Source organism: Mesoplodon mirus (assembly GCF_964341445.2).
Source record: "Mesoplodon mirus genome assembly, chromosome: 10".
Taxonomy (NCBI): Eukaryota; Metazoa; Chordata; class Mammalia; order Artiodactyla; family Ziphiidae; genus Mesoplodon; species Mesoplodon mirus.
In genome coordinates this window covers 8,433,733-8,458,841 of record NC_138986.1, presented here as the reverse complement: position 1 = coordinate 8,458,841, position 25,109 = coordinate 8,433,733, and the positions used below count along the sequence as shown (strand labels likewise).

Here is a 25,109-nt window from a genome sequence, read left to right as displayed (position 1 = left end):
CACCGTGAGTTTCGGAATAACAGTGCAGAGAGCCAGGGCCACAGCTCCGACAGACCTGGGTTCTGATGCCAGCTTAGTGCCTTTTGCTGCCCGGCTTCAAGATTCTCCCTTAATCTTTCTGAGCCTCACTTTTATTGTCTGTCAGTGGGGTGTTTATTGGGTTATTGTGAGGATGCTTGTCAAATGACTTACGTGGTAGGGATCCAATAAATTAGGAAGGTTGGTGATGCTCTGACAGACGCTATTCCAAAATGAAGCCACGAGATTTCCTTTCTCCTTGTTAAATAGCTGGGCCTGTCCGAATAGACAACAAGTCGGTACATCGTTAAATGTACTGAGGTCCTGCAGAGCTTTGGGACTCATCAGACGTGTTGCAGGAGGATTGTGTGTCAGAATTCAGCCAGGAAGAAGGAGCCCTTGGCAGACAGACGCTGTGAGGTGTTGCTGACCTGCCCCCATGTCGGGGGCAGGGGACCCAGACTCACAGTGAAGGCAGCAAAGCACGTGTCTGTCTCCTCCGGCTGAGACAGCTCATGTCACCCCCTCTGACGCATCGTCCCTCCCCCTCTCCTGCTCCCTCTCCACTTCCTCATCATGCTTATTCATCAAAAGCACATACAAGGCTCTGGAATCTCACCCAGACAGATAGACGTGGGAGGGGGGTGTGTTTTCACAAGCCCCCAGGTGTTCTGATGCGCAATGCAGCCTGAGGACGGCGCCTCGTGGCTGGAATCCCGCCCACCCTCAGACCAGTGTCCCTGGTGGCCTTGAGGTCTGCTGCCTGGGGAGGGCAGGGAGGCTGCCTGGGGCAGAGGCTGGGCGAGCGGAAGGCACCCGGGATGAGGATAAGGACCATCTTCTCAGAGCTTGGAGGTCAGCACAGTGGGAGTCAGGTTGGTCCGTAAGTGGGTCAGACCACTTACTCTGCGAAGCTCTAGACTGAGTGACCCCTCACATTCTCCTGGAAAACGAGGATGTCCTGCTAGCTGAGACCAGGCCAGGGAAAGCGGTCCCAGACAGCAGTGGCCGTGTACTTTTATACCAATGAAGAGGAGGGACCCGCTCAGATGGTAACTGAGATGCTGATGAGGGCAATGGACAGTGCTTTCTATTTATGGTGCAAAAAAAGTCACCTGGATGGAGACAGCCTCATATTTGTAGAGGCTTTGGCAATAAGTCCATCTCTTTTGCTCACGTCTGGTTCTTTGGAACCCATGTTTTTAGTGCCCACTGTGTGTCAGGCATCACGAAAAGCTTTGTGATACACCCACAGCTCACTTTATGGAAGGAGCCACCCATCCACCCACTGAATCTGATAAATGGGTGATTTCATTTTTATCACGACCACAAACACAACAGGCACTTAATGTGTGCTTCATAGATACCAGTACGATGTGAAATGCTTTACGTGGATTCGATTACAAAACCCAGTGTGCTAGACACTAGTTTAGAGAGGAGGAAATTGAGGTGCGGGGAGGATTCTCAAAATCACACAGGAGTGAGAGGTACACTCAGATGCAGACCCCTACTTCTGAGCCTGCGGAAGCCCAATTCAGAAACTACACGTTTAACTAGCATTGAATTGTAAATGGGCAAAGCGTCATGTTGAATTTTGGATTTTTTTCTTTGTGATAAAAACAGATTTTAATTCCCTCCAGTTTCAGAATTCTTGCCAATTTGCATAGCTGGCGATACAAATCAGGAGAGACATTCTTCTATTTATTTATTTTTATACATTTATTTATTTATGGCTGCGTTGGGTCTTCGTTGCTGCGCGCGGCCTTTCTCTGGTTGTGGCGAGCGGGGGCTACTCTTCATTGCGGTGCACAAGCTTCTCATTGCTGTGGCTTCTCTTGTTGCAGAGCACGGGCTCTAGGTGCACAGGCCTCAGTAGTTGTGGCTCGCGGGCTGTAGAGCGCAGGCTCAGTAGTTGTGGTGCGTGGGCTTAGTTGCTCCGCGACATGTGGGATCTTCCTGGACCAGGGCTAGAACCCGTGTCCCCTGCATTGGCAGGCGGATTCTTAACCGCTGCACCACCATGGAAGTCCTGGGAGAGACGTCCTAATTGTGCCTGCCTTTTGGATACTTATCATAATCTACACGGTAATTGTTTCACCCAGCTGACGTGCCTACTGTACGATGTGTAATCACTGTAGTTCTTCTGTGATTGACCCGTTCTGTGCAACATCTATCTGGTTACGTGGTACCCAGAGTGATGGACGGAGTGTGTCCTGCCAAGTTTAAAATACACTCGGCACTAGTGGATGTGAACTTGACTACTCTTGGCAATTGTGACTTCCTGTTTTCAAGATAAAAGATTTTCAGGGATTTATTAGAAAATTTTCAGAAGGCTTCTGTGAGGCTATCACATACGGCTGAGAGAAAACAGACAATCTCCTTGCAAGTGAATTTGAACCATATGAATAGTTTTTCTTCATGTGCGCATCAGTTTAAAAGAGGACTCCCAGATGATCTATAAAAGATCTATAAAAGCTGTTGAAAGTATGTATCACCAGAATTTTAAAGGAAGGAAAATTTGAAAGTACTTGAAAAAAATTGTGGTTGGCTTTTCTAAACTCAGAGATTTGAAGGATGGAGGGCTGTGTGTTGAGGGATGACATTGTCACCTCACTCTGGTTTCCAGAGTCAGTGGCCTCTGTGCAGTCTGGGGACAGTTGTCTGGGACAGTCTTGGGGGAGGGGCCTTCTCTGGTTCCTTAGCTACCTGCTGAGTATACTGTCTGATCCATTAAAAAAAAAACGCATACATGCAAACATAATGCCTACTGTGCAAGGCATTACGCTCTCACTCGGAAGGGGGCCTGTCCAGCTCAGAACCCTTGTCCCACATTCATTAGCAGAAGAGGTTGGGTGTTTGGTGGGATGGCTTGTGGGTAAAGGGGAGAGCATGAACGGAAGGGGCATAGGTGGACGAGAAGGGAACTTGGCATCAGTGGCTGAATACAGGTCACTGCTTGGCACTTAGCCGTGTGGCCTTGGGTCTGTTACTTCACCTCTCGAACCTCAGTTTTCTCGTGGGGATTATGACATCGATCCTACTCACCTGGGAAATATTGGAAGGACAATTAAAATGAGCCATGCAAGAGCTCGTGACAGACTGGGAGGTGCTGTAGAGAGGACTCAGTGTGGGTGGCTGTACTAGCCTCAGCCCTGTTCCCAAAGCTTGCTCAGCAGGCCTCGCCTCGTTCTCGACCCCTGGAGTGGAGGGTTAGACAGCAGGCTGGAGCCTGGGGGAAAGCCTGTACAGTCCGAGGGAGTGGCATGGCCGACGTTGAGTGGGCCTGGCGTGGGTCAGGACCTCAGGCAGAAACCTGTGCCGTCTGGGACCGAGCTCCTTGTCCCTGGAAACTCACGCCTTCCTCCTCCTCAGGGACCCTGTCATTTTGGGGCATTCCAGTGGTCTTTTTCCTTTTACTGTTTGTTCAGAATTTTGCTATTGAGTGTCAGGGCTGTTTGTCCTGGAACCCAGCCCTACGACACTCCCCAAGGTCCCCCAGTAAAAGTGCTCTCTCCACGGACGCTGGTTCCACTGTAAAATGGGAGGCTGGAAGGGTCCCAGGACAGGGTCAGAGCCACAGAGCGGGGAATGCCATCTCTGGTCAGTAATTTATTTTTCAGCTGACTCCTGCGAGACCCATGCATGTGTTTTCGGTAGCTTTGCCCATTTTGCTGGAGATCATCCCAGAAGTCCCACGCTGATGTGCTGCCTTCTGCAATGGAGGGGAGTGTGGTTGTGTCCCATGGGGCCTTAGAACAAGAGCTGTGCAGGGCAGCCCTGAGGCTGGTCACGTCGGTGACAGCACTGTGGACACCCACCACGTTCACTGCTGCTGCTGGGGAGATAGGCTGTGGCCGCCAGGTTGGTTGGGGGGAAGCTGCCAGTCCCACTGGGAAAACAAGCAGAGCAAATGGCCTGTGGCAGCCTGAACAGGAGTCATTTCTCACCCCCGCGTCACTGAGGTTCCCTCGAGGAGGTATGAGCTTTTCTTAAAAGTAAAATAAGCATCGTATGTTGTTGGCAGAGATCATTTTCACCGTATAGACTTTTAAAAAAAACGTAGCCCTGACCCCTGCCCAAAGCTGGACACTCTGGAACCAAACACCAACCGCAGGGGGTTCACCTCGGAGAGGCTGTGGCATCACTCGTGAGAGGGGCTTCTGTTAAAACAGTTTTGTGGGTGGGGATAGTTTGTATCGGGGGCACACAGAGTGAAACATGACTTAGAAGATGTAAAGAGAATGAAGCAAGGTTTTTTGCTTCCTTTAAAATTCCTTCTCTCGACCTCTGTTCCCCTGCTTATGGCTCATGTCAAGTTCGTTTTATAACTTTGCTTAAATCTGAAAATGACACAAACTCCATTCCTGAAAAGTTAAACTCGGTCGTGTATTTTGTTCTGAGGAATGTGCTCCAAAAATGTGCTAACTTCAAAAACCAAACCAAAGCTTCATTGAGAATAAACATGCTGCTCCTTTTCCAGATTTTGCTTTCCATAAATGTTTTTTACAAGATATTTTCCCTATTTGTGTTTAAAAAACTATTCTTACCCTCGCCCCACACAAAGTCTGTTCAGCAGTGACACATGCTGATGGAGAAAATCCATGTCCACAGTCACCCACAACGCTTAACAAGATTTGCCAGCCGGTACCTTTCTAGAAACACTGGATGTCACGTTGTTATGAGTATATAACAGGAGATTCCCACTAGGAACTCATAAGAGTAATCAACTCATAGGATTAATTCAGGAACTCATTCGATTCATCAATGCTGTGCCATTAACGACTTGGACTATTGGTACTGAACACTTTGGGCAAATTATTTTCTTTTGAATTATAGTGATAAGCATATTTGTCATTTCCATAATTGCTTGGTGGTCCCTAATTTTTATAGAGGCTAGACCTTGAAATGGAGAGCCTACCCCTGAACTTGGAATAAAATTGAAATTGTAGTATAACCCCAGCGAAAGTGGTTACACTCACATCACCAGGGTGCAAGACAAAGTTTTGTATAGTTAGTTCATTGACTACATTATTGGATTAAAAACAAAAAAAATCTCAGTAATCTCTACTTTGTGTACTGGGGAAAATATTTGTTGAACCATTATATGGTATTCTCTTAGTAGCCTTTAGGAATGGCGGTGCCCAGTGACTGATTAGATAGCTCCAGCTAACATTCAAAAGGATATTCCTTTTGGTTCGATTCAAGACATCGGAGCCAGGTGTCTGGCTTTTCAGAATAACCATCTCCAATGGCTATTTACTGTGCTGTTGAAACTCACTAACTCAGAACATTTGTTTTTGTATTTTGTCTTAATGTTGAAATGTTAGCTTAGGTGGGAATTTTCCAGTTTAATAAAATTAGTCAGAACTGATGGCGGGGTTGATATACAGAAACTCATTAGGTAACTGGATCCTCAGAAAGGGCTAGAATGTGGCCCACTGTCAGAACCAGGCAGTGTAGTTGTCACATGGTCCATAACCCTTGTTCCCAAGCTTATCAGCTCTAAATTGATGTAAAAACAAAACGTTGAACACTAAGTATTGGCCACTGGAATGCCTTGCCTTGAGAATGTTAACAGTAAGAGAGATTTTTTTTTTTTTTTTTTGAATTTGGTTGTGCTGAGTCTCAGTTGCAGCGTGCCTGTGGAATACAGTCCCCTGACCAGGGGTCAAACCCAGGCCCCCTGCATTGGGAGCACGGAGTCTTAACCACTGAGCCACCAGGGAAGTCCCTAGAGCGATTCTTGAGATTTTCAGTTTAGTAAGAAGAGTTCTCTAAATGGATTCATTTAGCAGGCAGGCAACAACAGACATGGGGAATAGCAGCTGGGTTTGTCTGAAGGGGCAAGACTTGGACATGTAAGAGAAATTAAGATCAAGACCAGAAAGCGGTATTTAGTTCTTAGTGATTCACCATAAAGACAAGGAAAGCCCATTTTTTTTCAACTGTATAGTGGAAAAGCTTCCAGGAGGGCAGTTAAAAATAGCATGAAAGTGTTTGCTATATTTCACGCTGACCTTTTGCTTTCACTAGAAGATATATAGTTTTGGCTTTAAGGGGGCAAGAGGAAATAGATGAAAAGGAACATTGTAAGACATCCAAGATTTCTGGCTGGCAGTCTCACACACAGTATGTTTTCACTTTGAGTCCTTGAGATCTCTCCGTGTGCAGTGTGGGGAGGAACGTGGACACGGAGTGTCGATGCCCTTGGGGGAAGGATGTTCTTACTAGAACTGGATACCAAAAATGGATGTTTTAAGCCCAACTGCTCATTGTGGTGGCCGGTCTTTGGATACGCTTTCCATCCTTGATGGTGAGCTCCAGGGTGTGCTGTTTAATGGTCTCTGTGTCATGTCCTCTTTAAGAAAAGGACGTGCCCAACAAGCCCTTGCGGGTCCGAGTCCGCTCCTCCAACGACCAGCTGTCCGTGGCGTGGAAGGCGCCTCACCTGTCTGGAGCTAAGAGTCCACGCAGATCACGGGGCTTCCTTCTGGGCTACGGAGAAAGTGGCCGGAAGATGAATTATGTTCCACTGACGAGGGATGAGCGAACGCACGAAATTAAAAAGCTAGGTGAGTTTCGTGTTCATTGCTATTTGATGTTTTAATGATGTTGGCTGTCATTTCAAGATTTTGAAGCCTGTTCGTGACAGAAGGTCGTATTTCAGTTGTAATGTTCATCACGTTGTGGGACGAGGCTGCCCAACAAGTGCCCTTCAGCGGCTTCCGGACCCAGTTGCACTGGGTCACTTTTCTGGACGTGCGGGGGCGGGGCTCATGCTTTTCCATCACGGCTCTGCTTTCATCGTTTTGCTCTCTAAGCTGCGTCTTAGATCCTGGGATACTGGACCTTGCGTCCCATCGAGATGAAATGTGGTGGCAGCTGATGGAGCCTGCGGACCAAGCCTGCCTGCCTTCTCCTTCCTCTTTGCAAGCGCTCACTGGGTGGAGAAAGCATCAAAGCACAGGCCGTGGAGGCTGTGACCGGGAGAGGTTATGTGCTTGGTTGCTTGGTTCCAGGCCTGATCTCTGCTGGCCTTGCTCCTCGATAGGCCTGGACGGTGGACCCGGACCACGTTCCCAGGGGCGCAGCAATGATCCCTCACGCCTGGCGCTTCCTTGGGGGTGGAGACACTGCAACACTCGTGCAACACTTCTGCTTTTCTCCCTTCCCTCATGCCCCTTACCTACGTGATGAGTTTGGCAGGAGGCGCCGGGCAAGCGTGGCCCGGTCCCTCCCTATCGCCTCCTCTGGGGGAAGCCAGGCTGCAGAGTACACACTCTGTTTTGCCCCTCTGTGCCCGAGTTGTGGAGGGCCCAGGGCTCCTGGGGCAGCAAGGTCTGTCTGACTCTGGGCTTTGGTGTTAGAACGTACACCTGCCCCGTGTTCTCCAGCTTAGTTTGTACGAGCCATAGATAGTTTGGCCTCCACTGCTTATTCTTGTTCACTTTCTAATTGGAGCAGTGGTCAGGCAAGGAAGAGGGTGTGATTTATTGGGCCTTCCCAAGACTCCAGTGGGAACGAGGGTCTCTTCACGACGCGGTCATCAGGCGTGGCTTGGCTCCCAGACTACACAGTGAGGGGCTGGAGGCTGACCTGGGCAGATTTGAGCTGGTGGAGACACCGAGCGGGAGGCCAGGCTGCACTCGCTCCCTGGAAGATTCTCCGAAGTTACCTTCACTGCTCTGCTCACACACCCACTGTTGGAAAAGTCTGTTGGGTGCTCATGGCACAGGGTCAGCCAGGCATTCTGTGGGCTTTACGGGGTCTCCATGTGGTGGCACAGGCAGCGGTGAGCCAGGCATGGCATTGAAGCCTCAAAATAGACTCCAGACTTTTTCCAGCCAGAAGAGACTAGCTACCTGTCTGCTCCAAAGCCACACGGAAACAAGAGGGATCGTGGGAGCAAATGGAGAAATCCGAGCTGTCCGTGCTTCGTGAAGCCTGACTTCAGTATTAGCAGTGAGACCCAGAGCTAGAGGCTCAGCACCTGGAGCCACAGAATAATTTGGGGACTCTTCATTCATTCATTCATTCATTCATTCATTCATTCCTGGGCCTACCCCTTGCCGTGAGTGGTTGTACTGTGCAGGTTAAGTGGCTCTGTTTTGGTGATTCAGGCCAAATTCTACCCAGGATATCAGCAGATAAGTAGTCACTAGTTTTGCATTCTTTTTTTTTTTTTTTTTTGCAGTACGCGGGCCTCTCACTGCTGTGGCCTCTCCCGTTGCGGAGCACAGGCTCCGGACGCGCAGGCTCAGCGGCCATGGCTCACGGGCCCAGCCGCTCCGCGGCATGTGGGATCTTCCCGGACCGGGGCACGAACCCGTGTCCCCTGCATCGGCAGGCGGACTCTCAACCACTGTGCCACCAGGGAAGCCCCTGCATAGGATTTTAATTCCATTGATGACCAAGATGCCATTGAAAGTGTGGTACTGCAAGGAATGGCCAAATGTTAAGGAAACGTGGAGAAAAGTGGTGGGCCTGTGGTCCTGTCAGCAGAAACCCTGCCCTCGGAGTCATTCATTAAACATGTCCTCCTGGGCATCTTCCATGTCAGGCATCATGCTGGGTACCAGCTCCCCGGCGGTCCCTCACAAGGGCAGACGGTACCCAGGGTGCGCAGTGCTCACCGTTGTGAAAGCAGCTGGAGAGGGAAAAGCAGGCACCAGAGGCAGGAAGCTCTGGGCCTTCTGCGAGGGGAGGGAGGGCGCCAGTGTTGAATCCTGTGGTCAAAGGAGTCCCTGGGGGCATGGGAATACAGAGGGAGAGGAGGTAGCCAGCCCAGGTGAGGTGGGAGCCGGACAGTAATGAAGAATGAGCAGGTGTGCATTTGGAGTCCTTCAGAAAGTTTCCACGGACCTTCCGAAGTAGTTTCTGCCACGTTACACCGAGGTTGGGAAGTGAGCGAAAATGGTGGCTCTGACAGGGAGGGTTGGGGCTTGGGGTCCTGTGGTCCCTGGGCTGGTGACGCTGCCATCACTTTGGAAATTTTATTTCTGCCCTTTATTCAATCATCAGGAGCACAGAAAGAAGTGTGCTGTTATACCATGGTGTCTTTATTATATTTCTATGAAAAAGAGATGGACTGGTGCATACCCAGCTGTCAGGGGCTTTCTCAGGCCTGGGATCAGTGCCCGGTGAGCCCTGGGCCCCGCCCCTCCTCACCTGCATTAGTAAGAGCCTGGGGTTTGGAGCCACACAGAGCTGGGTGTGAGACCAGTCCTGCATTTAGGCCAGGACCTTGGGGTCATCTCACCCCACTGAGCTGGTTCCTCAGCTGTGAAAGGGGCACAATGAGAGTAGCTTCCTCGTGGGGCTTTGTTGGCACTAAATGAAGAATTGATGTTCAACGCTTAATGCAGCACAGAGACTAGACCCAGTACGTGTGAAACCACTGTTACAGCTTACTGCCGTGTAGACTGTTCCTTCGAGATCATCTCAGGCCCAGCTGACTTGAAGAGCACAGCAAGTCAAGAACCTGGGCGTTCAGCAAATCCAAGAACTTTAAGAGATGCATCGCAGATACGTAAAAGAGTCAGTCATGGGAAATTATTCTTTTCTTGGTGGTTCCTGATCAATGATAAGCCACCGCTTTTCACATTTAGTTACTTAGACACGTTCCTGGGTTGTGCTGAATGGCAGAGTGTTTCCTTTGTGGACATTTGGTGTACTTGCCAATAGCAGCAAGAAATGAACAGACCTGAAAGGACTCCAGTGTTGAGAAGCTCAGTTTGATGTTCTATGAATTCAGGCGTTACAAACTCGATTCTTCCCTTTTGGAAAACATATATTTCAAAATTCTCTGACAGAATAAGACGTGAGAGCCTCAGTCTAACTAATTTATTCATGTCACAGTATGAGTTTCACCTGCCCTGTGTGTGTGTGTATTCACACACACACACACACACACACACACACACACGGGAAGGAGCAGGTTGTCAAGTATTGCCCCTTCCCTTGAAATGTGATTAGACTACAGAAGTTTACTTTACATAAACAGGGCTCTCAGTGTGAGTGTTTTTGAGCATGGGTCTCCTTTTATGTTTAACTTGACATGCTGTTTGTAAAAACGACAGGTTTATTTTTCCACTGCCATATGGAAGTTTGCAATTCCTGCAGGCATGACACCAGTGTTAGAAGTTTCCTTTAGGGTCTTAGTGCCGCCTTGTTAATGTGCTGAGGTATTACCTGATGATATAACTATCCGCGTTAGAAGTGTGTCAGGTTGCCTCATTTTTATTCTTGAATTGATCAAGGCTGTTACAGGAAACTAGGTCGATAGAACCTGGGGTTGGGCATTAGCAACTTTAGATTTAGGGAAGATTATGAGTCCTTTTAGGGGTGTGACCTCAGGCAAATCAATCCATTTTTATGGCTTTGTGTCCTTATTTGTAAACTAAGAAGGTCAAATTGGAAGCTAGCCAAGGTTTCACTGGGGTCTCAGACTCCGTGATTCCATAGCACTTGAGAGTTGTAAGTTTTAGTTCATTATTGTAATTTGTTTCCAAATGAAGTTTTCAAGTCTCGGGTAAGTTGGACATTAGTGGGCCCAATGCACAATTTGGGGGGTGGGGTGGAGGTGAACTAACTGAAAGAACAATCCAGAAATAAAGGATGAATTTAAACTCTTCCATTTGCCCTTAGCTAATCTTCGGAGACCCCGTTCTGAGGATTTCAGTTCGAAGGGCACAGCATCCCATCCGGGCTGCAAGCCTGGTGCACTGGCTCTTCTTGTCTCTCTCCCTTCTTTTTGATGACAAATAAAAACAGGGTCATTCCCTCCTCTATATTTGGAGGTAAAAAAAAATTAGGGAATTGTGTGGGTAAATATTCCATTCATTTCTTTTTTAAACATTGTTCATCTTTCTTTGATGCTAATGAGCTAGAAACCCATTTTTCAGGAATTATAGGTAAAAATCCCTTCCACATTTCCTGACATAAATCGTGTTCTTTTTGAGTTTAGTTCCTACAGTTCTTGGTCTCACCTGTAGTTTTCCTGAATAAGTAGGAATGCCCAAGAGAGATGAGAAGGTAAAGGGGGAGGAACACAGATGAGCAAGGGTGTGCTTTCCAGAAAACCAGCTGCAGAACCTCATCCCTTGCTTGTTGGTCCACAGCCTCCGAGTCAGTGTACGTGGTCTCACTGCAGTCCCTGAACTCCCGGGGTCAGAGTCAGCCTGTCTACAGGGCTGCCCTAACAAAGCGGAAGAATTCAGGTATGTCTCCAAGGATGCGTCTGGTCAAGCCATGGTCTAGGGCTTGTTTGTTTCTAAATGATGCTGGCTGAGCGACAATGCACATGGATTTTATTGAGTATAAAAGGAAACAGCAGGGCAGACTTGGTCACATTTTGGAGGCATGTGTGTTTCTTTTCTACTCAGAGGCTAGAGTGTTCTTGTGATGAAATCTATCTCTGTGTATGTTTGAATGGCTTCAGATCTGTCATGATAGGAGTGCCAAGCATTTATTCCATTTAACAGGCTCAGTCTGATCCATGCATAAACTGCCCTTGGTGAGAGACTGGGAACAAAGGGAGAGAAAGAAGAGTAGGTGTGGAGGGGGCAGCATGCAAGAGATGCACTCACACTTTATTTCAGCTAAAATTGCCTAAAAATCGCATTGAGAAGAGTGAGAAAAACTGTAATAGTGTCTTGCTGGTAGCCTGATCATTGGTTACTTACTAAGGGATACTTTTTTCCACATCCATTCAACAGATATTTTTTATATCAATCATATAGTAACAAATTAAATATACCTTTTCTGGATCATGTGCCTTAATTTAAAGAGGGAACCTACAGCGTAATGATTTTCATGAATTCACAATTTATTTGAATTATACAATATAGCATATATCTATATATTATACTTTTATACTGATATTATAATGGTACGTTGTATAAGAAAAATCCCACATGTATGTTGTTTCACTTTTAAAATTCTTTAATTGCTGCTCTAGAAGAAGTCCCTGTATCACTTTTCTAACAGGCTACATATTTCCACCTTCCCCTACTTGTACTGAAAGCCACATCCTTTTGAAACATGATCCCTGAAAGATGAAAAGAAAAACACAAAACAAATGAAAAACCCCCAAAATTCCAAGAGACTAAAAGCAAAACTGAAGACATCTTGTGAGTCTCAGTGTTACAGATTGAACAAAAACTATAAACTTTGTGACTTTACTGTATTCCATTGGAAACTGGCAAACTGAATTCTCTTTTCTGTCTGAGTACTACTTTTAATCTGCCTTGGAATCACAGATTCTAATTTGTGAGGACCTTGGACTCAATGTGACTTGTGCAATCGTTGAGCTAGAATTTTTATTTCATACCATGATTGCCCAGGAAATGCTCTGAATTGACCCTTTCTTCCCCTAAACTTTTGCCTCCTATAAAAATTGCATTATTTCCCAGAAACTCACACTGTATATTGAGAAAACGCTGAGTGATTTGGAGTATCTCTGACCAAGGGCAAAGCACCTCCTTTTGTGCTACTCTTCTTATGTCGATTGAGTTAGGCAGCTTAGAATGTGTTTAAGAAGAGGAAGAGCGGGGATTTTGGGTTTTCTGCATTGACCAGTCAAATAATTGCTTGACTTTCTATTCATTTCATTTTATCTACCTCAAGCATAAGCAATTAAAAAAAAAAAACTCTGGGGACCAGAGGGACTCAGGGCAGAGCCTACTGTTGGGGACAGCCTTTCCATGTGCACAACTGTCATTGCAGAAGAGGATGAACTGGATGTACCTGAAGACATCAATGTCCGGGTAATATCGTCCCAATCTGTGCTGGTAGCCTGGGTGGATCCTGTTTTGGAAAAACAGAAGAAAGCTGTTGCATCAAGGTACCTTTCCTTCTTTCTTTGTCTTTATTTTCTATATGAGAGACATGGTTTTTCCGGCCCTGAAGAGATGTGTATCTATTTGAACGATTGTATTTTTGGACATATGTGAACGCTGACCTCTTTCGTAGCTGATGGGTAGACTGTTGTATGACAGTCTAGCTAATCTCGAGTGTGGTACACATTGCCCACAAATCAGATTTGTGTAAGACACACAGCAGGACCTCACCTCTCATGTGTTCAAAGTCTTAACTTGTGTTTGGAATTCTCCTAGATTCTTTTTCTTTCTTTGCCCCCAGTTGTGTTTTGCTTTGTCTCATGAATGTTCTGTTCACGCACAGGGGACGTGGGTCCATCTTGGGAGGAGTCTTACCGTCTTCCTGTTATCTGGGAAGAGCGGCAGCAGGAAGGGTCCTGTGTAGAGTGGTGGACGTCTGTCTGATGCCTTGCACACAGTGGTTCTTCTTTAGACAGTCTTCGGACACTGCACTGCTTCCTGTCCAGCTCCTCTGTGTGTAACAAAGTGCACATATTTTGTCTTAAGCCACGATCCTATGCTATTCTGGTTTTTACATTCATTTGCAATAGCAATGGAGGAAAAACCATAAGGTTAAAATAATTTTTGTGCTAAAAAGGCCACTGGTGAATGCCATTTCTAGTTAGTGGTAGATTAACAGAGTCACAAAAATTTTGTGTGTTAAATGACTAAGTAGTGTACATAGCCAAGAGAAAGCCAAAGATTTGGTGGTCTAGTCACTATGTATTAATTTTTGAACCTATTTGCAACCAGGAAAAGTGATTATACTTTAGAAGATGAATGGAATATAATGCTGAGTGTGTGTGTGTGTGTGTGTATATGATATATATTATATAGAGAAATATTATACATTGGATATGTATTAGATATATTATCTGTACTAGATAGAGCTTCTGTTACTGTCTGCTAGTAAAAAAAAGACATCTGCTTCTTGTCAAAGACCTCAGAAAATGCATAGTGATTCTCTCCCAAGCCATAGGGCCTCCCCCAATATGAAGTGTTCCTGATTACCACTGGACTTTGATTTCCAACATCTTGATGAAAACAAGAGGGCTTGAGTTTTCTTAGCAGAACTTTTATTGCAAATTGGTATGCTGTGTCTGCAACTGAAGTCTTATCCTAACTAATTAAATATCGTAATGAATAGCACACTTTTAATGCATCAAATGCTTTCTACTGTAAAGTGGCCACAAAGAAAACTTCTTAGAAAAGCAGTGCAGTAAATGTCATTTGCAACTCTTAATATCAAGTGTTGAGGATGTCTTATGTCGGGGATTGCCCAGTATGACCATGTTGGGTCACACCGTACTTCTCTGCCTGATAATCACACAGCAGAGTTCCTTTCATAAGCGCCTCTCTCCTGCTCTGTTACACATTTTTGTTCCATCTCATGGTAATACGTCTACTCAAAACCACATGGTGCCTTTCCTTATAGAACTTATAGAAAACATGCCTGCTTTGGCATGAAATGAGTCTTCTTGTCTTTCTTTTCTGGAGAGCCAAGGTACTTTGGGCCAGTTCTGGTTCTTAATATTGCGTCTTACACACAGTGTATACACACACACACACACACACACACACACACACACACTCACACACACACACACACACACACACCCCTAATAAGGCCCTTGCCTCAGAAAAACAGTCTCCCTTCCATCCCTTCCTTTTAATCGCTGCTTGACCTTTTGAGCAATAAGACATTTTGGTGTTGAAAAGACAATAAGGTCCATCTCTTCTGGGCTATTTTAGACACATCTCCCTGGAACTTAAGTAGATCTTTGAGCCAATAACAAAGTCAAAAGTTTAGAATTTTCTCCTCTTTGATTTCTCTACTTACCTCCAAAAGTCATCACTGTGGGGAAGGGAAAACATCAAGGAATCCAGTGTCCAGGTGCAGAGAATTGGTCAGAGGGGTGTGCTGTTGCCTTGCATTTTCTTACAGACAGTACACTGTGCGCTACCGAGAAAAGGGGGAGTCCGCAAGGTGGGATTACAAGCAGGTCTCCAACAGACGAGTGCTGATAGAGAACCTGATTCCAGACACCATGTATGAATTTGCAGTCCGCATCTCACAGGGTGAACGAGACGGCAAATGGAGTACATCTGTCTTCCAGAGAACACCAGAATCTGGTCTGTATTCAAAATGGCCTTTGGACTTTCAACTTGGGAATTACCACTAAAAGAAGATTTAAAGACAGTTTAAGACGCCAGTAGTGATAAAGGGCAGCAGAGGCATTTTTCAAAGTAACATTAACCCTAAATTTTGGAAGCGTTTCTATGTATGAACACAAAGAAGTTTCCTTGGGTCCATGTTGTATTCTTCACTGGCTATTTTCATGAGCATGTTATTCTGACATGTGGAGCACATTAAAACCACGTGGAGCCTCCGTAAATCCCCACTGTATGTGTGAATGCCCCTGGACAACACATGGCTCTAGAATAGAGGAGAGACTCTTCTCTTTTAAGGCTGAGGTTGTGTTTGATTTGGGGGGAGAAATTTGTTCTATATTTAAGACTACAATTATTTTCTTTTAAACTGTGTCTTTAGAAACCTTATTCAAAAGAAGTTGAAACTGGATTTTCATCTTCTTTGTATATTTCAATTTTCAGCAACAAAGGAAATTCTGAATTCCTAAAAGCATTTCCCTATGTATGTCTAACCTTACTATATGAGTTGGTAAAACTGATATAAATCACACAAAGAGCAAGTGGAGAATTTTCTCTCGTGTATAATAAAAATTAACACAGTAGCTCTGCAATAAAAAATGTGTATGTAGGGACCACGTGTCATTTACTTTTAGAATACCCATAAGGGCACTTTTAAACCTTGGATCCTTGTCCTTTTGTAGCTCCTACCACAGCTCCTGAAAATTTAACCGTCTGGCCAGTCAATGGCAAACCTACGGCTGTCACTGTAGCTTGGGATGCACTGCTTGAGACCGAGGGGAAAGTGAAAGGTAGGAACCTCATTACTTAAAGTATAAGAAGCACGTGAGAGTGAAATACCCCAAAGAGAGCTGTGTACATTGACTCTGATAAAAACGGGTTCTAATCGCAGGCTTGGTGACTGCACAAGCAACAGGGAAGCAACATACCTATGTGGGGTGCTAACGCAATGGACAAGGGTATTTCATGAGGGGTTTTCATTGTCAGTAAGACCCAGGTCATCATGAAGATGACTTTTCATCTTCCCTCTATGCAGGTATTTTGATGCTATTATCAAGAGGGCTGTTTTTAATTGTATGGATGTGACATCATAACCTTTGACCAAACAAAATGACACCCCGTTTTTCACGCTGTGGGCCTTTTCATGGTGCCAGTAAGATCATGGCAGGTAGGAGTGAGCAGAAATCCCATGGGACCATAAATGTCTCGAATGGGACTATGAATATTTAATGGGCTTGAAAATCAAGTAATAAAATAAAATGTTAAATAGACTTTTTCCCTATTTGTCAGCATTTTGAACAATTGATTTTGGGTGGGGGGCGGTTGAGGAAAATATGACCTTAAAATAGAAAAAAATACTATAGATTAAAAAAAATGAAAATAGCATAGAATATCCACAACTAAATATTAAAATGGTCTGTTGAGAACATTAAATAAAAGCGCAGATAATTTCTTTTTAATGTAAAAACATTTAAGGACCTTTTGGAAGTCTATCTGGAGACACTTAAAACGGTGGTGTTGAGGGTTCCCCTGACATCACCTATACAAATGTACTCTAAGGCTACTTTTTATTGTTGCTTGATTTTGGAAGAAAACTATAATATGGAAAGTTTGTGTAAGCTTAAGAAAATTCAGAAAATTATCACTGATCGTCTTTGAGAATTTCTTAATTGAAGAAATTGGGTGGTTCTGTTTTATAGTCAACTGTAAGTTATCTTTTCTGACCTATAAGGATATCTTTTCACTGAACGGTAGAAATTACGGAAGGTAGAGGTAGGATAGGATTTTCTAAACTTAATGCTTTCCCGTGTTTTTAAAGAATATATTGTACTATTCTTGCTCATTTTTTTCAGTGGAATAAATCAGAAACAAATGAAGAGAAAAAATAGTTAGGATACCCCCTTTTAATCGTTCTTTTTATGACAGTTTGAACATTGGCTTCTGTATCATTATTGTGATGCTAAAAAGACTTCTGAAACTCGAATAAAGACGTTTTAGCTGACTACCTTTTTTATAAAAAAATTATGAAGTTATTAAAAAAAAGTTATTGCTCCTTTGGTGACCTTATTACCATGCCACTTATTTTTTTCCTCTTTCCCACATCTTAGTTTATATTTATAGCTCTTTGGCAAAAGAAGCTCCCTGGTAGTCAATTAAATATTGCCAGAAGTAATAAATAGCTACTGAGTTTTTATGTCTGAAAGAACTCATGTACCTCACTAACCTAAAGGTGTAGTGGTAGGATTGTAAATTCATAATTATCCTGGGGCATTTTTTATGCCTGAGAAATAGAAAACATAATAAAAGAATATACTTGGACATGGTTAAATTTTTTCCAGATGAATTGAATCCACAAAAAAAATATCAGAATTACAAAATTTTGTAGACAGTGGGTTCTTTTAATTCTTACTTTTGACCACCACAAATGACTAGTTTGTTCATTTTCAATGAGAAAAGAATGCTGGTTTTTCTTGTTTTTTGTTTTTCAGGCAAATGTACTTTTTAAAGATTAGAGCTTAGGGAAAAGGAAAGATCATCCATGCTCCCCTAGGAAGTATGGTAATTGCTTGGTCATTCTGTAATTTAAATTATTTTTCTTGGTTAGCTCCTACTCATATTAATTTGATAAGTTTTGTAAATCTTGAGTTCATTGGCAGGAAAATAGGCATGACAGTTTTTAGTTGAGGGTGAAAATTATGCTTTAAAATGTGGCTTCCTTATGTTGCAGTATTTCCATATAAGCATAGAGATATATTAGTCCCTTGGACTGAATTTGCTATGATTTTCAAAGGCCCAGGGCATTATATATTTATCGATATAGCCAATTAAGGATGGAGACATTAAACATCACATAAATCCGTGACTCAGCAACTTTTCCTCACAGTTTTAAATACTGTGAAAAATCTTTATCCGAATATATTAAGAACTTTTGTAATTCCTACAAAAGTGAAATTATATTCCAAATATGGAATTTATCTGGCTTAATGCACAAATGCAGATAGCCCAGATTAATAAAATGGAACTCTTAGAGGCGTCAGCAGCTATTCAGAATCAGTTCCTAGGAATTGTCATCTTTTTTCCTGTGGTTTCATGTCTTCTGCATACAGCCTGTCATAGTAAATTAGTAAATAAACACAATGAAGAAAAAACCCAAACACAAGGGTAAATATTTTTGGTAAATGTATGAAGACTGGCCTCCTGGGGTCCATATATTTAGTTTGCTGTAAATGGAAAGTTGCTAGCTGACTGACTCCGTAGGCCTGTCTGGTAGCCTGATTGAATTGCCAGTTCACCTTCTACTGTGTCTTTATGCTCCAGCTACTGACTTGGCGTGCATCGCTAGAGAATTAATTTTAGTAATGCACGTTCTAATTCATCCTGCCCATACAGTCTGTCTACTGGACACAGGACTGTTTTCAGTTTCCTCCTTCCAACCGTCTGCCAAATCATTTCAGAATACATTCTTTCATACGCCCCGGCTCTCAAACCATTTGGAGCAAAGTCCCTCACCTATCCTGGAGAGACTACTTCTGCCCTAGTGGATGGTCTGCAGCCTGGGGAACGCTATCTTTTCAAAATCCGGGCCGCAAACAGGAGAGGATTGGGGCCTCATTCCAAAGCCTTCATTGTCGCTCTGCCAACAAGTAAGTAAGCATTGTGTATTTGTGGCTTTTTCTCTCTCTTCATTACTGCTAATTGTGGTGTGTTACTTTGAATCATACTCTTGGGTTTAGAACTGCTCTGTTGATGAATTTTGGGGTTAAGGTACCCTATTGATGTCTATAATATTTTTGTGGTCCCTTTAGAAATTGGTCTCCCCAAATGCTAAAATGTTATTGATGGCTAATAACATTGATTACTATTATAATAGTAATTATGAATTATGTAGTAATTATGTGACTAATATATTCATTATGTGATTCATCTTATATCATTGTGTAATTTGGGGTTTATGATGACAGGGAAAGAACATTTTTACAGGCAGAATGTGACATTTTTAGTTCATTTTAATGAATAAATGGCACATAAAATTTTTATTGTTTGTATGCCATTATTTTGGGGTGCAACCTTACTCAGAAGAATTTCAGTTACCTTGTTTATCTACTCAGTATCAAACCCCAGCAGGTTAACAAAAACCAAAATTGGAGTGGGGTGTTTCTGGACTGTGTTTTCTTTCCTGCTTGTCTACATTTACACCAGATATTGGGAGCTTTCTCCCTCATTATATGCTGTGAGGATCCACAGTATACTGCATTATTGCACAGTTCTATCATTAAAAAAACCTGAAATAGATGAAGTTTGCTCTCTCTGGATCCCCCATTGCTATATAAGTCCTTCTCCCCTTACAGCATCCCTTCCCGCATTCCATCCTGCTCTCAATAAAGGGTAAATTATAGGGTACACGTAATATAATGTTTTACCTACCCCAGGGGTCTTTTTATTTTAGGCTTTATTGTGGGATTACAAATGTATCCATTATAAAAGGGATTTTAAGCAAGAAAAAAGCAAGTAAGGACATGTTATGTGGAATAGGGGACTCTTTGTCATGCCTCAAAAATTACAGATTTGTAGCTCCCCCCAGTCGTTTGCAAATTACACACAACACGTCCCTGTATAGCTTTCAGTATAGATCATTCAACATTTTGAGCCAGGCTTGTGCGTATTTCTTGCCTACATTGTAAAGAATGACTATAATGCACTTGTAATATCTTGACAGTTATATTAAGAAAGTCCTATATAAGATTTTGTGCTTACAAAATCAATGAATTACTTCCAAGTGCTCATTTCAATTACTTCCAAGTACTCATCACAAGCCTGAAAAGCCCAGCTTCAAATAAGACGTGGCATACACAGCCTGAGTCAATTTATAGAAACTCAATACACTTCTTTTCTAGGACTATATTACTTTAAAGCAAAATAGAACTTTAAAAGAGATTGCTATAATTGGGAAAGTGTCATGTCTAAAGTGTCATGTCTAAAGTTATCAATTATTATTACTAATTTTAAACACCTCCATACTGCCATCTGACTCATTTTCATATTTCTTCTCTTCTTTGACATCAAATTCTCTAAAATCTATTACAGCCCCTACCAGTGAGTCTGATGTTCATCAGAAAGCAGACACGGAAGATCCTCCCAAGCCTGAAGAGCCCGAGCCTTCCTCATCTTCGCCCAAAGCTCCAGCTTCCTCAAAACACACTCGTTTGCCTGTTTCTCCCCAAGGGAGAAATGTCAAGAACCTGCTTCTTGACTTGAAGAACAAAATATTGGCTAATGGTGGGCTGCCCAGAAAACCCCAGCTTCCCCCTCGGAAGAGTGGAGGGGTGGATCTTCAGTTGACAGAAATCACCGAGGAGGAAGCGCTGGATTCCCGAGGGCACCCACCAACCTCGCCCTCGGAGACCCAAGGCCAGAAGCCCCAGCAGAGGCCACCAAGTAGACCTGTTCACCCGGTCCTGCCTGCGGGGCGGGCTCCAGGGAGAGCCCGAACGCCGGGGCTGCCCCGGAAGGACGGCGCGGACAAGCGTGGCTCCTCGCCCCCCTCCGCCTCTTCGGTCCCAGCCACACCCCCTGAGGGCCGCGCTCACCGCCCTTCCAGCTCTGATGACAATGACTCCGAGGGCCAAGAGGAGGAAGGGCCAGCCGCAGGCTCCCCGCAGCCGCCTCCCAGGAGCGCAGCGCACGCCCGGCCCGCCCTGGCGCCCGCCCGGCACCCAGCCTGGGGCGCCCTGCGCGACGGAGGCTCCGCGAACCACGGCGCCAAACCAGCCTTGCCCGCTCGGAGGGCGCCCCACTCTGAGGATGGGGAGGAAAATTCCAGGGCTTCAGCCCCACCCGCGAGACTGTCTCCATCCCACGCGGGGCCATCTCGGCTGCTGCCCACCCAACCACAGCCCGGGCCCCCGCTCTCCAGGGGCTGGAAGGATGGTCACGATGCCCCAGCCGCCAAGTCCACCCCGCCATTATGGGCTACCCAGCCCTCCTCGGTCTCCTCTCGTCTCTCCTCAAGGACACAGGCCTCTGAAGGCGGAGATGAGTCGGACGGCGGCGGTGACAGTGATGCTGAAGAGAAAGGGAAGCAGGCTGAAGCCACGGCCCCGACGGTGCGGTCCCGGGCGCCTGTCTCTGGACATTTCAGTGCGCTCAGGAACAGGCCCTTCGCTGCCCCCGGCAGATATCCGCATAGGCTTGGTGGCAGCCGAGGACCCCGGTTACGGACCTCCAGCTCCCCGCCGTCCACCGTGGCCCCTCGGGTTCACTCGAGGGTGAATTCTCACCCAGCTTCTGACCACAGGCGAGGCTTGGGCGGCCATGAAGACAGCGAAGAAGAGGCAGGGGACGAACAGCTCCCGGCCACCGTGGCGAGTGACCACGCGTTTTCCTCCTCCGGGCAGCCTGTCTCCCGGGGCGCGGACCACCTGAGAAGAGGGCCCCAGAGAGCGGCGAGCCTGCAGCGGAAGGAGCCCCTCGAAGAGAACCCCAAGTCCGCGGCGACCTGGGCAGGGGCGCATCCTCAGGCCAAATCTCCGCCCTCTAAGGCGCAGGATGTTCAACAGAGCACCGACGCGGGCGTGGAGGGCGGCTCTCCGCAGACGCAGCTGCCTCCTGCGCCTCGCTCGCAGCACCACCGCGGGACCCGCGTGCCCCGGAGGATGGGTGCGGGGTCCGCCGCTCCGGAAAAGCAGCCTTCATCGGCCGTCTCCGCGTCCCAGCAGCAGCCCCGCGGCCCGCAGAGCAAGGAAGAGGGGCGTCCGCCTTCCAAACACCAGGCCGGGCGTCCCCACCCCACGTCGCAGGAAAGCGCCTCCTTCTCAGACCCTTACTCGTCCAGAGGCAGCCCCCACGGGGGGCTCCCCACGTCTCCCCAGAATCAGAGCGAGGATTCCGACGACAGCGCAGAAGCGGAGACCAGGGGCATCCGAGCGCCCGCATACTCGGAGGCTGCCAAGGTCGCCACCCCGTCCCTTCCCAAGCACCGCCAGGTGGAGGCTCCGGCAAGAAGCGCCGGCGACAGTCACCTGCGCAGCCCCCTAGGCAGGCCCGGCAGCCTCCACCCCCAAGCCCGCCCCAGGGTCCCCGGCAGAGCAGGGCCCCAGGCGGTGGGGAAGGCCGGTGTGTCCCAGGCCGCGCCACTCAAAAGGGAGCCCCTGCCGTCAAAATCGCAGCAGTCGGTCTCGGCCGAGGAGGAAGATGAAGACGTGATGTTTTTTAAAGGAGGAAAGGACAAGGACAAGGACCCACTGTCTTCCTCTGTTCCAAAGTGGCCCTCCTCCTTCATCCCCAGGGGCGAGAAGCACGTGGATGGGAGCATCGCTAAGGGGGAAGCAGAGCTTGCGCCTCCCAGAGTGAGCTCCCCGCAGGACAGGAACGCCACCCCGGTGAAGCGTCCTCCTCCCCCACCTCCGGGCAGCTCCCCGAGAGCCACGCACCTCCCGCCCAGACACCCCCCTCGCAGCCCTGCCACCCCAAGTCCCACGGAGACTCCCCCCTCCCCGCCGCGGTTCACCACGCGCGCCCCGGCCGTCTACTCGTCCACCACCCCTATGCTCTCCTTGCGCCAGCGCATGATGAACTCAAGATTCCGGAACCCTTTCTCACGTGCGCCTGTGAGACCCCCTTCCAGACAAGGTAATTTGTTTTTAACTTAACATTTTCTTTACGGTTCTCAGCAGTGTTCGTAGAAATTCCTGAGAGCCTTTTATTTTATCGAGCATCTGCTCTGTCCAAGCATTGTGTTAGGAGCTTTGCAGATGTAACATGAGCGCATCCTCTTATCCATCGCCTGGGTTTGCATTGCTTCTCCTGGTCTTCAGATGAGGAAACCAGTGCTTAGGGGTCTGAGTGGTTTGCTGGAGGCCAGACAGCTGTGAAGTGGCCGAGCTGCAATTCCATTCCCAAACACTAACTCCACAGCCCTGGGCCATTCCGCTATCCCATACTGCTTCTTTGAGTTCCTTAACGTATGCTCTAAATCTGAAAATATGTCGTAGCCATGATGCCAAACTCAGGTTCCTGTGTTTTACGTTATTTTTAGTTGTCCCTGTGCCAGGGCATATTAAGGAGTCCACAGGAAGGAGTACCTCTCTGTGTGGGCTGGATCATGTGCTTGTTCTGCATATAAAACCCCCAGCTGAAAATACCCCGGGACAAACTCAAATGTCTTGGGTGAGGATTGCTCAGACATTGCAATCAGTGAATGTTGCTTCAAACCTCCAGAAAAGGCATGTTAAAGACGAATGTCACACAGCGGAGTAGCAGGCCGATGTGTGACTTAGGTTGAGGACAGCATGTAGGCAGCTGTGAACTGGAGTCTACATGGACCCCAGGGCAGGATCTAAGGTATTTACCCGAAATCTGCATTCAGTTAACTGGTGCCTTACCCTCTCCTTGCATGGCATCAGGGCTTAATAGAACACTTTCGAATGAATGTATTAATATTTGTTAATCTGTGCAATATGTTGTTAATTGAGCCCAGCGTAAAGACATAGAACAGTACCCCACGTGGAGTTCAGTTTTCCATTAAAACGGACTCTTTTGCATAAAAACCTAAGACCCTGACAATAGAGGTAAAACCCACATTCCCTTGTACATAGAAAAAACTCAATAAATTTTAAATTTTCATTAACTATTTGAGCGAGAGAAATGTCTCTGACCCGCAAATAGCTGTCAGGAAGCCCAAGCACTTTATCTGGTGGGCCAGGCTGGAGCAGAATGCTCCCAGTGGAGGCCTCAACCAAACTGCAGCTGATCAGAAAGGGCATGAGGTGAAGAGAGAGGGCAGGTGCAAGGAGCAGACAGACAGCAACTAAGGCCAGCCAGCTGGGCCTACCACTTCCTCTCTGAGCAAATACTTCTCAAGCAGCCCCACTGAAGTCAAGCTTTGAGTCAGCTCTGTGGGCTTATGCTCTGCAATTGACGATCGGGACCCAAGTCATCTAGAAATAGTGGGCGTGTTAAATATAATGTGTGGAGGAGAGCAGGACAGCATCTCGTACACTTTAGAGAGAATTTTCCCCATCCTTCCAACTCTCCTTCCCTCTACCTTCCAACTGGCTAAAATAAAGCTACAGCTACTAGCTTTAAGGTCTTAAGCCTTATCTGGAAAATTTACTTATGCTGAACATGCTTATTCCCCCAGTAATGTCAGAAAACTGTGACTTCACCATACTTTTCATAGACATTCATATTTGTCATGAAGAAGTCACAATTTAAGACTATCATTATCTAATATATTTGAGCTATTGGTTTAAAATTCTGTTTAGTGTTCCTGTTTGAAAAGGTGTGTTACTACATATAGTTTGGTATGAAGCCAACTTTCCAGGAATGATGAATTTACCAGGTTCTGTTGTTGGATTTTTTTTGTTTCTGTTTTGGTTTGTTTTTTGGGTTTTTTTTTTGTACTGTGTAGGTTATAATGGAAGACCAAATGCAGAAGGGAGAGTACTTCCTGGTAGTAATGGAAAACCAAGTGGACGAAGAATTATCAATGGCCCTCAAGGAACAAAGTGGGTAGGGTAAACTTCTTTACACATACCGATTATTTTCATGCTGTTGGGAAGAGAAAAATGGTGGGCATTGTATAATAAAAAATGAAGCGGTCTTTTTTTTTTTCTCTAGTTTTAACCACTTGTATGTCAATATACTTATACTATATTGTTTCTTCCAGTGCTCAGAAAAACCCTTGATTCTCCTGAGTTAACTAGTTTGCTTTCTTCTCATAACTAATTAGGTCAGACATGGGCCTTTGTTTCCATTTGCCTTGATTGGTTAGGAAGGTCACACAAATGTTTGGGCCAACCAGTTACAGAAAACCTGAGGCACAGCCTCTCAAATGAACTTCTGTTTTCCCACTCCTGCCTGATAGCTTTATTTTATTTCTTGTTATTGTTCGATTAAAGAGTATACATATTTCTTGTAAATTGTCTCAAATCCTTTGTAAAAGGAAGCAGGGTAAAAACAATTGAACAAACCAAAAATCCCTGAATCAGATAGGCAGTTTTTTTTGTTTTTTGTTTTTTTGCGGCACGCGGGCCGCTCACTGTT

General features: G+C 45.8%; 1 protein-coding gene across 3 annotated transcripts in view; it reads left to right on the top strand.

Moving 5' to 3' along the window:
• Window positions 1-25,109, top strand: part of FNDC1 (fibronectin type III domain containing 1) — a 102,260-nt gene that overhangs the window by 41,919 nt on the left and 35,232 nt on the right. For all 3 annotated transcript variants that reach the window (XM_082634318.1, XM_082634317.1, XM_082634316.1), the window contains 8 exons: window positions 6,384-6,590; window positions 11,139-11,237; window positions 12,745-12,862; window positions 14,842-15,029; window positions 15,749-15,856; window positions 18,521-18,709; window positions 20,151-22,694; window positions 24,475-24,575. In XM_082634318.1, coding sequence (XP_082490444.1) covers window positions 6,384-6,590; window positions 11,139-11,237; window positions 12,745-12,862; window positions 14,842-15,029; window positions 15,749-15,856; window positions 18,521-18,709; window positions 20,151-22,694; window positions 24,475-24,575 — 3,554 coding nt within the window. The remainder of the gene's footprint in view (window positions 1-6,383; window positions 6,591-11,138; window positions 11,238-12,744; window positions 12,863-14,841; window positions 15,030-15,748; window positions 15,857-18,520; window positions 18,710-20,150; window positions 22,695-24,474; window positions 24,576-25,109) is intronic.